We start from the raw sequence: 13,322 nt of genomic DNA, 5'->3' as shown, positions 1-13,322 counted from the left end.
ATTCCTCTATATGCATGCCACTGTAGCATGTTTGGGATCCAGCTTTCAAATCACAAAAAATTCTATTAAGAAGAGGAATATTACAAAAAAATACAAGAAGGCTCCAATCAGCAACTACTCTCTATTAATATTTCTTTTCTAATCATGATAGACATGCTTTACCTTTTACTTTATCTATATCAATGTGCAACATTGGGAACAGTATTGTTGAAGTTGATATCGCTATTTCTGCGATGTAGAGGCCTACTTTTTACAGCAATTACTGTTTTAAAGAATTTATTCATATCCATATCACAATTTCATTTGAAAAAACATGACAATGACCGACTGACAAGCAAGAAAGTCAATGGAAGCCACTGTTTGTTGGATTTGTAATTCTTTTTCTATCTTTATTTCGAGCGTAAGTCTGGATGGATGGATTCTGCATGGTGACATACATCGTTTACAGTTATGATGTATGCACATCATTTAGATAACATTATTACAGTGCAATAGTGTTTTTTGGTAAATATCCTAAAATCTCTAAATTCAACAGCAGAATTCTAACCAAGTTCATGTATTATTTTCTGATATAACTTCAACCTTACTCACAGTTGAAGTTCCCATGTTGCATATTCATACCTTTTTTCATTCTTTAAAAAAGAAAAAAAATAAGAAAAAAAGCCATCTTTTCATCCTCTCTTTGATTTCCCATTTTAATTTCTCCTTTTTTTTGGGAACCCTTTGGTTTGTTTCCTTTGTTGTTTTCTCAAGGATGGAGACTCTGATAGTGGGGATGACTCAGATAAGAGGTCTTGTGAAGAGAGCTGGAGACTGATCACTTCCTTGAGGGAAAAGCTGCCCCCCAGCAAGCTACAAAGCATTGTGAGAAAGTGTGGATTACCCAGCAGTGGGAAGATAAGAGAGCCAGTTAAAATGTACCAGATCCCTCAGCGGCGTCGCATCACCAAGGACTCCAAGTGGGTGACCATCTCTGACCTGAAAATCCAGGCAGTCAAAGAAATCTGTTATGAAGTAGCGCTCAATGACTTCCGCCAAACACGGCAGGAAATTGAGGCACTGGCCATTGTGAAGATGAAGGAGCTTTGCGCTAGCTATAGCAAGAAGGACCCCAACGAGCGGGACTCGTGGAGGGCAGTGGCTCGGGATGTTTGGGACACTGTAGGCGTTGGTGATGAGCGCATTGAGGACGTCCTTACTAATGGGTCTCGAACAGGAGTGGTTGTTATGGATGACCTAAAGGTGCACATTGACAAACTTGAGGACATCTTGCACGAGGTGAAAAAACAAAACAATATGAAAGACGAGGAGATCCGTGCTCTCAGGAACAAGATGGTCAAAATGGAAAAGGTCCTTCCGCTCATCACCCCAGAGAGCCAAGAAAAGCCTCATGTAGGCACTTCCGCTTGCGCTGCCCCAACTCCAAGCCCTCGAGAAGGAAAACCTCCTTTGCCTGAAAAGCCTGATGGAGATGATGTTGATTCACAAACAGGCCAAAGTACAGGAGATGACTCAACCCTAAAGCGAGGCCACATGCGCTGGATGCGTCAAGAGCAGTTACGCCTCAAGGGCCTTCAGCAGCAAGAGATCTCCAAGCAGCTCCGCCGGCAAACCGGACCACACCGCTTTATACCCCCAGAAGACCGCAAGCTACGCTTTCCCTTCAAAAGCAACCCTAAGCACCGCAATTCATGGAGCCCTGGTACTCATATCATAATAACAGATCAGCAGGTCATTGAGCTAAAGGTGCCCAAAGAAGAAGAGGAGGGAGACAGCCAGGCTGGAGATGGACTGCAGTCTAGAGAACCGATGGCTGCTTCACTGATCCAAGTCACTAACCCATTGCCAAGCCCATCAGTCCAGCGCAGGAGCAAAGACTTGGAGCAAGGTTTAAGCCAGGGTCACAGACATAACTATAGGAACAACCAAAACCAGCAGCCCAATGAACGAGTCCGCAGCAACTCTTTTAATCACCGCCAGCGGCCCTCTGGCTCCATGGAGTCCCTGCAGCAGTCTGAAAGCAACAGGAGGCACACGCAATCCTTCTACCAGCCCCGACACCATCAGGGCCAGCCAGCATATCCCCAGCAACACCATCACCATCAGCCCTGCCATCATGATGGCATGATGTACACAGATGGCAGATTCAATGGCTACCAGCAGTACCATCACACTGACTACGCTAACCAGCCAATCAGCTTTCAGGCTCCTCCGCGAATGCGCAGGCAAATGTCTGCTCCCAATCTAAAAGCCAGTAGAGAGACGGCAGTCTGAGTGGGATTTGTAGAATCAGGAACTAGTTTAAGAAACTTTTAGTAGACAAACACATTACAGATCACAACAGCTCTGAATCATGTGACTCAAACAGCTCAATCAGATTGTGACTTTTGCACTTGATCAGTGTGTTATTGGTTGATCCAAACGTATTGTATGTATTATAAGAAGACATTTTATCATCATTATAATATATGCCATTTTATCAGTTTTTGCTGCATTTGTGTGCACTGTCATCATTAGCATTGGGAGAGCTGTCATAAGGAATTGAAGCCAACAGATAAGGGACAATTTCATTTTTTTTGGGGGGGGTCTGAAGAGAAACATCATGCCTACTACTCATTTGACAGCATGTGTGACAATTCATCAATCATGCTTTTATTTGCCAAAATTATCTTCATGGTTACATTTCTGAGTTTACATCTTTGCCATTTTAGTATTGATTCATCATGAATGTTTTTAGCCACTATAGTATAAACACTCTAAAGTGTCTCATTTTCATCAAAGCCTTTCGTTGATATTGTAGCCCAAATTAGGAACATAGACCTTATTTATTTATTTCTATTTACGTGTATTTGAATCTGAGTATGAAATAATCAGTTTTTTTTGCAGTTATACATTTTCTGTTGTACCTCATAAAATATTTTCTGTCATAAATCACCACTGGTCTAGATCTGGAATCAAAACACCAGTAGGTTAGACATTTTTAAATTGATTATGGAATAACTTGATGCACTAGTCAATTGCATGACTGCCTTTTAAATAGACTGAAATAGTGGTCAAAGAAAGTGGTAATCAAAAGGTGCCTTTTTGTGTCTACCTATGTTAATCCTGCTGTGCATTTAAAATTCAATAGTTCCTTTCCCCTCTTTTTAAATCAATACTCATGCAAAACTGGCAACCTTCATAACTTACCTAACCAAACTAACTTTTAAGAAACAACAACATTTATTCAATTACTTAGTAGGCAACTTTATTGCTTTTTATTTTATTTTAATTTTTTTATTCCAAGTATGTAACTGTCACATAATTGTATTTCAGTACTTTGCACTGCCTCAAGTCAATTAGTTAGTGAAGACACTAATTTTAATGTTAAAAGTTTTTATGTTGGCTAATAATGCTATGTTCTCCCAGAATCCTGGAGAGTTTACTAAAGACACTATCAAATGTAAGAACCACTATGCGGGAATGCTAGGACGATCTGTGGAGACAAGATCCACAAAATTGTTACTATTTTAAAGTTTCACTGTACCCAGTCCACACAGTTCAAAAATGTTTCTCTTTCTTCCTGTATAAACCAACACTTCACAAACTTAGCTCTGATTTCCGTGTCATGCGGCCTTAAATTTACATTCTGGGTTTGTGGTTCACTGAGTAAGTACAGAGTTCTCCGTGTTACCATTGGATGTCCTACAGAGTGTTGTCATGGCTCCCACAGATTCCCCTTAAAAAATGTTGGAGGGAGGACAGAGACTTGAAGCGTTTGCATAATGTTGTCCCGAGAGAACTATCCATGTCAAATAAGAATTTTAGGACTACCTTGTTTTAGCTGCATCAAATGCCACATACTCATGAAACATGGATAGATCTTTCAGAGTGACGGTCTATGAAATCCGTTATTTTGAACTAGCAGCAAGTCTGCCTGTCAATCTTTCTTTTCCCTGATGCATTTCATAGCTTTAAAAGAACCCATCAATTATAACCTTAATGTTCCAGATGGCCTTTAAATCCTTTTATAGGAACAGTGACACTCAGCAACATGAAGGAGACCATTGAGGACTATCAAAATGTCCACTTTTTCAGTGTTTCTGTGTTTTATACTAATAGTTTTGACAGTTTATATTCTATGCTAGCTATACTATGCTGTAACAAAAACCAAATAATATAATTACATATGCAAGTCCAGTCTCTCCACCTTTCGCCTCATGTCTTTGACTATCTTTGCATGCGATGGCCTTCATTTCTTCATCCCTAATAAATGCTCCATTAAAGAATGTTATTTAAAATGTATACAATGGTGCTAATGGCGACCAGGTAAGCTGGAAAGTATACAACATTGAAAGTGTATAGTGTACTCTTCTTTCGAAATATACATATATATATATATATATATATATATATATATATATATATATATATATATGCTGTGTTAGGCTCAACTCAAAATGTCTGCTGAGTGTTGTACATCTGCTTTTTGAATCTGCAATATCAAGTGCCTCATTGTGGCTGTGTACCAAGTTGTTACTCCTTAATCAAGCAGCTTGTGCAAACGTACAGTGCATATGTGAACAAGGCAAGGATATACTGAATCCCTGTGTTGCTGGAGGATTTTCAAAATATGACTGAAATAAAATGACATGCTCCAAGTACACCTATTTGTTACATATGGTTGGTATTTGTTTTTCACTGCCAATTTACCAGTTTAGGGACAGAATCAGATCAATGTATGTGAGCATTACACAGGGGTGTCTTTGTGAGACACTTAAATTAGAGCTAGTACTTATTATCTACAGACTTGTACCCTTATTAGCCATTTCTTATTACAGTAAATCTATAATAATGCATCATGACAATGTCCCACATATACTTGCAAAATGGGATGGTGATGAAAGTTGGATTAGTTGGCATGCCCCTTATTCCATTATCATGTTTTTAGGCATTGCATTTATCCTTTTCCATCCTTCAACTATTTGTGAATTTGAATATTTATGTTTTGAAACAAACTGCTTCAAATGCTTTATTCACATGGTAGATTATGGTGCACATTGTTTTACAAAAGCAGCTTCTTGCAGGTGACTACATTCAGTAAAACTTGCTTTTTGATTTTCAATAGTTTTTGAATGAAGAGAATTCAGCTTTTAGCTTGTTGGCAGGATTTAGGCAGGGAGGAGGTTAATGACAAATGAAAAGGCTGCATTGCCTTCCCAGAAGACACTGAACAAACAGGATGAGGTCACCGGGACCACGGCCTGTCCTGCTCTGCTGATGATGGCGCCCCTCATTGGATTACAGTTGACTCAGCTTCTACCAGCAGCACCTATCCTCTTCCATCTATTCCAGCTTTTTCTCTCAGAATATAATATATTTAATTGTTTCCATCAAGTTATATTTCAGAACATTGCATACATATTTTAGAAGAAAGTTGTTTTTTTTAAAAGGTGAACGTTTTTCATGCATTGCATTTGCTCAAGAATTGTGCTACCCAAAAAAACGTTTGTCTAAAAGGTAGAAATTACAATAATATCTTATTTTTTTGTCTTTTTTGAACAGAACTCTTCAATTTGTTTTCTGACTTTGAGGATTATGTCTTATTTTTTCTTATGTACAGTAGACATCTGATTTTTTGATTATTTAATATATATTATCCTCACAGTACTTTAAGTTATCAATAGCTTTCACTGCTAGTGCTTTACCCATCGTGCATGCAATATACAAAAACACCCATATATATATAGATATAGATCTATATCTATATATAGATATATATCTCTATGTCAAAAATGTCATTTTATTACACATTTTAGGAAATTTTAAACCCATTTTCATGTCTCATTGCTTGGTTTATACATCCAGCTGCATGTATCCATGAGTAATTTGGACCAGTAACCAAAGGTTTCAGTACTTTTCTTTAATGTAGAAATAAAACTTTGGTAGTACTGACTGTCAAAGTGAAGTCTGTACAGTAATTCTCACATTAAGGTGTTTATTTTGGCTAGCTAAGTTCCCCGGTTGTTGCGGCTGATGGAGAATTCTCCATGTTCTCTTTCTTCGTCCCTGTGTGTTGGTGTCCAGGTGTACGAGAGCAAATTGCAGGAACTTCAGAAACAGGTGGAGACTATTTCTCTGGTCGCTGAGACACCTGATGAAGAAGAGTTGGAGGAGGAGGAGGAAGAGGAAGGTGTGTACTGTAAATCTTCTTTCCTGAAGATATTTATTTACATCATTGTCTAAGCCCAAAATGTATAGTTTATACATATCTATATTTAATATATTGAATTATATAATATAATAATGAACTTTATGTTTTCTTCACACTTCTGTCCAGATCCTAAACTTCTGGGATGTGCGTTAAGTATTTCCTGTTTTATAGAAGAATGTAATATCAACTTCATTCAAATTTAAATAAGTTAATATTGCCATACTAATTACTCATTCAAGGTATTAAGTGAAACAAGTCCATACGTATCCTGTAATTCCTTTGTAATTTAAACATACTACTAATGATAAAAACATTTTACTTTTACTCTAAAGGACCATACTTATAGTTTTTCATGTTCAGGAAGAAAGGCAAAAACACTTTTCTTGTCTGACTTCATTAATGATGAAGTCCTAATTTACTCCTATGTCTTTATATATTATTAATTTCACTCAACCTTAACATCAACTTTATTATTATCTTTGACTCTTATTGCTTTTAGAGTCATCTCATCCATAAAGGTGATATGATGTTTAGTTCAAATAAAATGATTCACTGGAATATAGTTGTTAATTCAGTTGAGAGCAATAGCAGGTTCTAATCCTGTGTTTTGAATTTTGGTGATGGTGTAAAATGTTCTTTGCATTTGGTGGAGGGACTGTGGCTTGTACAAGAAACAAGACAATGTCCCCTCCCCTGTTTGTCTTCTGGTTTTGATTTCCCTCAAACAGTGCTTGCGAATTAATGGTTTTGTGCAGCTGACTGTAAATTTTAATCTTGGAGGTCCCTGAACACATCATAAAAGAAAAGTTTTCAGCACAGGCACTGCATGCAAGAAATATTGACTCAAAATAAAGGCAACACCACATTCCACATGATGGATTACCTATAATTGCAGGTATTAATGTAAAGTACTCTGTGTTTGTAGTTGGACTAAAATAAGTTAAAAAAACACTGGTATGGTCCTTTTTGGTTCTATGTGCATCTACATTGTGTGTGTGTTTGTATGTGTATGTGTATATATATTCATGTTAACATCACTTGTGTCTCCTGTTCCCTGCAGTGCCGTGGACTCAGCACGAGTTTGAGTTGGCACAGTGGGCCTTCAGAAAGTGGAGGTACCATCAGTTCACTTCACTCCGTGACCAGCTGTGGGGGAACGCCGTCTACCTGAAGGAGGCCAACGCCATTAGTGTAGAGCTAAAGAAGAAAGTAAGAAAAATTATATTTCAGTTTACTTTATTGAAGTTTAGCATTAGTTAAAGGTGGGTTTCCAACTCTGAGAGTAAAAAAAATAAAATAAGATAAACTTGTGAAACACAAAACAGAAGAGTTTTAACCTGGTTTACTGAAAGGCCTAAAAACACATTCACAGATGTGAGTCACTCTCATAGCCATTGAGCGTCAATGTTCTGGGATGTTCAACAGTGAAGTTAGATGAAGGTGTGATGATGTCCTGTTAGTGATTTATTTATCTGTCCACACTCAATTTAAAGCATAATGTGTGTTTGCGCCGAAGGCAATCCTTCATTCTTCCCAGAGTGGGGTTCTGACCCATTGTCACATAGAGAAATTTCATTTGTTATGAATCAAAAGCGATGGTCCACCTTCTCCACTAGTAGACCAGTGTGATTTATATTTTCCTCCAGGTCTAGGCCCAACATGATTTTCCGGGGATTTTTTTCTTTTTTCTTTGGGTTTCTGTCTATAATTTATATCCAGTGCTGTTAATTGGTTTAGCATTTTGAGGATTGACCATGAATCAGAATGAGCATTTTGGCCCGGAGGATGCTGGGAAGAGATAGCCCACAAAATGGAGGGAAGTATGAATATGTTTGATCTTTCAACCTTGGTATATTTGCAGTCAAATAAAACCATACCAGAAAAGACGGTGAGCCCTGCGTGACTCCAGAGTCTTGTATGTGACAAACCTCTTGAATAAAGGTTCAGAGCTTTAATCCGGATGCTTCAAATCAGAATGGATTCTCATGACCATTTTCGACTGCCTTGATGTTTTTTTATACTCTCTGTTTATTCTTCCATTTCCAACCACCTCTCCCTTTCTTCAGGTCCAGTTCCAGTTCGTCTTGCTGACAGACACTCTGTACTCTCCACTGCCTCCGGAGCTCTTGTCCTCCGAGCCAGAGAAAGAGCGTGACTCCAGGCCTTTCCCCCGCACCGTGGTGGCTGTAGAAGTTCAGGACCTGAAGAATGGAGCCACGCACTACTGGTCCCTTGATAAACTCAAGTAATGCCCGCCTCATATCTAAATCTATTCCTGGTTTTAGTTAGATGCGTTTAATATTTAAATACTTAGCCAGTGCAGGTGCAACACGTCATCTATTATGCAAATTTAGTTTATATAACTACAGTCTGCTTTTGCTCAAATGTTGAGTTTTCTCAATGAGACTGTTGTCAGATAATTTCTCATGCCTTCAGTACCAGAACTTTTTTCACAAAAAGAACAATGAATTGAATGAATGAGACTGACATATCTACATCCCCTCCCTCCATCCATTAGGTGTGCAGTATATTCCCTTTCTGCTTCTCATTAATGTTAAGTGCACTGTAATATGTCGTCATTTGCAGGCAGAGGCTGGAACAGATGAGAGAGATGTACGACCGTGCTGGAGAAATGGCCTCCACAAACCAGGAGGAGGGCGAAGGCACTATGACAGGAAATGACCCCTTCTATGATCGCTTCCACTGGTTTAAACTTGTGGGGAGGTACGTAACGCAGAAAAAATACTATATATGTTACTGTTGTTTGCAACCAAACATCCTGTTTGATTACCGTTCCTTGTGGTGCTTGTTTCTTGTTTGATTTCTGACATGTTTTGTTTTTGTAGCTTTATTTGAAATGGGTCCATGCATTTCCTTCCATTCCATTTTTCATTTTCATGGTTAAATTATGTTTGACAGATTATTTCTTTCTATCATTACAGTCCTGTGTATCAAGGCCATCACATGTTTTGCAATAATTTTTTTTGTTGCTCCTCATAAATCTTTCATTTTATATTTTGTCATGTTTATAATTTGATGTCACATTTGTGATTGTATTTGGTGTTCTTAACTTCATGTCACTTATAATCAGTATTTCTTTGTGTATTTGTTCATTTTATTTGACATCACATTTGGAATTGTTTTTATGTTACTTTTTTTTTATCATAAATTATGTCATTTTCATTTATCTGTTGTATCATTTTGCCGTGTCTGTTGCCATTCTCGTATTGATACCCCTTTCAGTCCAAAAGTTTGTTAACAATATAGTGATTAAGTGGAAATTTGTAGCATTTTGTATTTTATCCTCTTGTGCCAGCATACATTAGAAGATTTATATGTTTAGCCTTTAAAGTGGCATTTCATTTCAGTTTCTACAAATTGCTGCGATACTTGCAGCTTCTCCTAATACCAGCTCTTTATTAAATGAATCATTCTGTTGCATTTGCAATAGCTTAAGTAGTATCAAAAAATCCAATTCTCTATTTTATTTGGTTTAGCTGACCATCAAATAACCTCTAGATAGAAGAAAGTAAGCGTGGTCCATCTTTACAAATCAATGTCGAATCATCAATGTTGGTGTTTGATTACTTTGCAACTCAAATGTTTTAAAAATGTTTACCTTTTTATATTGGTGCATTACACGTTATATTTTATTTGATGTAGGAAACTACCAAACAGCATACTATTTGTAAGAAAGCAATGCCAAAGTGAAATATCACATCTTCTGCTTGATGAAGTCTCGTTAACTCTTCTATTACTCCATTGTTACTTTTCCTTGGTTCTTGCCACTGTTACCCAAACTACCAACCCGCTCAGCTCTCCCATCTTCCACGGTTGTGTCAATGAGCACCTGGCTGACCGCACTCCCTCGCCTACCTTCTCCACCACCGACTCTGAGATCACAGAGCTTGCGGACGAGCGACAGAGTGAGATGTCTGACTTGATTGATGATGAGGCTTTTGTGGATGACACCAGCTCAGATGCCGGCACCGAAGAGGGCTCAGACATCTTCAGTGACGGCCAGGATCCCTTCTATGACCGCTCCCCCTGGTTCATCCTGGTGGGAAGGTTGGTGACTGTGCAGTGGCATTACCACGTCCTCCACACACAGACTGGAACAGGAGTTTGGGCAGATGATGGCTTGGTTTAGGGTAGTTTATATTTAAATACACACATGTAGAGTGAAATTAAGCAAGGAGGGCGAAGACAAAGATTAATAAAAGCAGGTTAGAAAACATTTCCTGTAAAAAGTATGAAAGAAAACTCATGTAAATGGATGAATTCATTCAGTGTAGCGAATGTCTATGAATATGTTAAAATAGATGATGGACAGACTGATAATACCCAATAGCAGTGTTCAGTAGCTGTTTAAGTATGCAGGATATATAACATCAATTTACATATTATCTTGGTAGCTGGCAAATCAGCAAATACTAAAAGCACATCCCTTATTAATTATCAGTAAAGCCCTCTTTGGTAAAAATATGTTTTGAGAATCAGATCATGTATTCATAGCAGCTTTGCAGAAATAAATTGGACCATTTTATAATTTAACATGATTAGTCATGCGTCTGTGCTCACAGGCCTTCTTTGTATGAGTTATAATAATTTAGACTCAGTTCCCCAAAATTGAAAAGCCACCATCCTTTCTTCTCCACCTCCTCCCAGCGTGATGTTTCATCCTCCGCCACCATCACAGTGCTGACTGTATTAACTCCCATCTGTGTGTGAAATACATGTATTTGCTGTGTCTAAGTTGATAAACTGTCTTTTTATTTTATTGTTAAATCCTTTAAACCTTTTTTTGGTGTTTTTTTATTTTTTTTATTTTATGATTTTATTTATTACATTTGTTTGTATAACCTTGTATTTGCTTTAACGTTGCTTTTGGAAATTATTGCCAACATATTAACTAACTAGTAGTTGACAGTCACATTCTCATGCTTATTGGTGTTTGTTTAATTCATTGTCAAGACAAAATGATATGCTGCAGCAGCATTTGAAATCACAGCACACGTTGCATCACTGCCAAAAACGTCATAGCTGGGTAATAAACAGCGTGTGACGGTGTTAGATAAATGCCTGCTGCAAGCCCATCCGGCCCAGCAACAGCCGTAGCTCAGCCACCTCGTCACTGTGACTTGAGAGATTTTACAGATTGATATCTTTCCTCCACCTTAGCCTTGAGTCTCCCAGAAAAGGGAGAGGAGCAGGGAGGGGTGACAGAATGAGTAGGTCACCTGGGGTGCAGCAAAACAAATCAAACCCTTCAGAACAAAATGTCAGTGAGTGTGTGAGATAGAGACCAACATGGCCATAATACGACACAATAAACCACTCTTTTACAGCCTTTACTGCTGCATCCCAGGTGATCCTTCACCACACTGTTGTCACTGCTTCTGATTTCAGTGCTCTGGAGCAATTATGATTTATGTTCACTGTTTTCTTCTTTGTTTTTTTTGGGTTCTTTCCTTAACATATTGTCACTAATATTTTACTGCATTATAGAGTAGTCATTAATATATGCTTAACACTGGAAATGTTTGTGCTCATTATGGTGTTTTGAATTGAATTTGGAAGACACATTTGTCAAACTGATGATCTTAAACTGTCTTATCTTTTTAATAAGTACATATCTAATTAGCTTTTAATAGGCTTAATTAAATGCAACAGATGACATTTATCTTTTTATATATATATATATATATATATATATATACCCATATTATAATTTTGTCTGGATCCAAAGACAGCCTTTGTTACACACTGCACCAGAATCAGGTTTTCAAGTCTCTCTCCTCCTTTTTACTCTCAGAGCTTTCGTGTACCTGAGCAACCTGCTGTACCCTGTACCACTGGTGCACCGTGTTGCCATAGTAACAGAGAAGGGCGAGGTGCGTGGTTTCCTGCGTGTGGGGGTCCAGGCTATAGCTGGTGAGTAATTAATGAGATTAATGAGCGAGACTGTTAGGATCTTCATGCACAGGCTACGTCCTGCTAATCAGTCATTTGTGTGATGATGTCTTGTGAAGCAGACTGTTTATTTTAGATATATGAAAAGCTTTCAGATTAAAAAAAATATGTTTTGTATAGCAGTTAAAAAACATACTTATTGCCCACGACTGTGTATCACTTCCATATATGTGTGCCATTTTTCAATATTTACATCCCAAAATACATTTAATGCAAATCAAATAGCTACATAAATAGTTAAAACTTTTATTTTGATTTCAGTTTGAGAACATTTTGAAAAGCCACAGATCGGGTGGCAGAGAGAAGTTCCCCTGAGATTATCTGTGTATTCCTTTTGATGTGCTTTGACAGCTTAAGTCAGCTCTGTGTGTGTGTGTGTGTGCGATAGATCCTGATAAAAGTATGGTTTGTCCCTTTGTAGCTGATGAGGAGGCCCCAGACTACGGGTCAGGAGTTAGACAGTCGGGAACTGCCAAGATTTCCTTTGATGACGAGTATTTCAAAAAGGTAAGCCCAGAGTCACATGAAAGTAGTTTTAAGCTTGAAGATGCACATTTTTCTCTCTGTGAGAGAGTGGGTGTGTACTATTGCGTTAAAACGTGAAGTTGGAAGAACAAGTTGTTTTTTGTTGGAGTTTTAAACTGTTTATTCTATTTATTAAAAACAAATACATAAGAAATGGCACATTTTCAGCCTTATTCCTCAATTCATTCAATGTGGCACAATTATATATAAATGCATTTACAGGTGGAGATGAATGTATTCCTTTTTCTCGGTACCAGCTACTATATACTAATGTCTTCCTCCTCTTGCATCTATCTCTTTTTTTATCCAATCAGAATGACTTTACTTCCACGGTTATGACCCGCTCGGGCTTGTCCCTGGAAGAGCTGCGCATTGTGGAGGGTCAGGGCCAGAGTTCAGAGGTCATCACACCCTCAGAGGAGCTCAACAGAATCAATGATATGGGTACGACTGCCAGACCTTCATCCTCTCTGCTCGTAAATTTTGACCTCTCAGCCCAAAGGGACACACACTGGGCAGATGGTCCTGTTGAATGCAAAGAAGGGCTTCACTTGTATAGTCATTGAAACGAGACTGATGCTGTTTTTCTTACTTTGTGAAGGAATGTTTCTACAAATCACAAACTTGATAA

The 13,322-nt window shown here is 38.1% G+C and overlaps 1 protein-coding gene across 4 annotated transcripts in view; it reads left to right on the top strand.

Annotated features, from left to right (window-relative positions):
- kif1b (kinesin family member 1B) overlaps window positions 1-13,322 on the top strand; it is a 56,014-nt gene that overhangs the window by 30,121 nt on the left and 12,571 nt on the right. Inside the window, exons 21-28 of one of the 4 annotated variants that reach the window (XM_054609247.1) lie at window positions 6,067-6,172; window positions 7,254-7,402; window positions 8,260-8,438; window positions 8,780-8,917; window positions 10,010-10,261; window positions 12,009-12,127; window positions 12,588-12,673; window positions 13,006-13,135. In XM_054609247.1, coding sequence (XP_054465222.1) covers window positions 6,067-6,172; window positions 7,254-7,402; window positions 8,260-8,438; window positions 8,780-8,917; window positions 10,010-10,261; window positions 12,009-12,127; window positions 12,588-12,673; window positions 13,006-13,135 — 1,159 coding nt within the window. Of the gene's footprint in view, window positions 1-753; window positions 2,556-6,066; window positions 6,173-6,319; window positions 6,338-7,253; window positions 7,403-8,259; window positions 8,439-8,779; window positions 8,918-10,009; window positions 10,262-12,008; window positions 12,128-12,587; window positions 12,674-13,005; window positions 13,136-13,322 lie in introns of those variants that run through there. The other 3 variants (XM_054609243.1, XM_054609244.1, XM_054609246.1) reach the window with 3 other exon arrangements.

The sequence above is a fragment of the Anoplopoma fimbria genome, chromosome 12, assembly GCF_027596085.1.
Source record: "Anoplopoma fimbria isolate UVic2021 breed Golden Eagle Sablefish chromosome 12, Afim_UVic_2022, whole genome shotgun sequence".
Taxonomy (NCBI): Eukaryota; Metazoa; Chordata; class Actinopteri; order Perciformes; family Anoplopomatidae; genus Anoplopoma; species Anoplopoma fimbria.
Note: the sequence above shows the minus strand (reverse complement) of the source record. Positions and strands in the feature narration are given on the sequence as shown.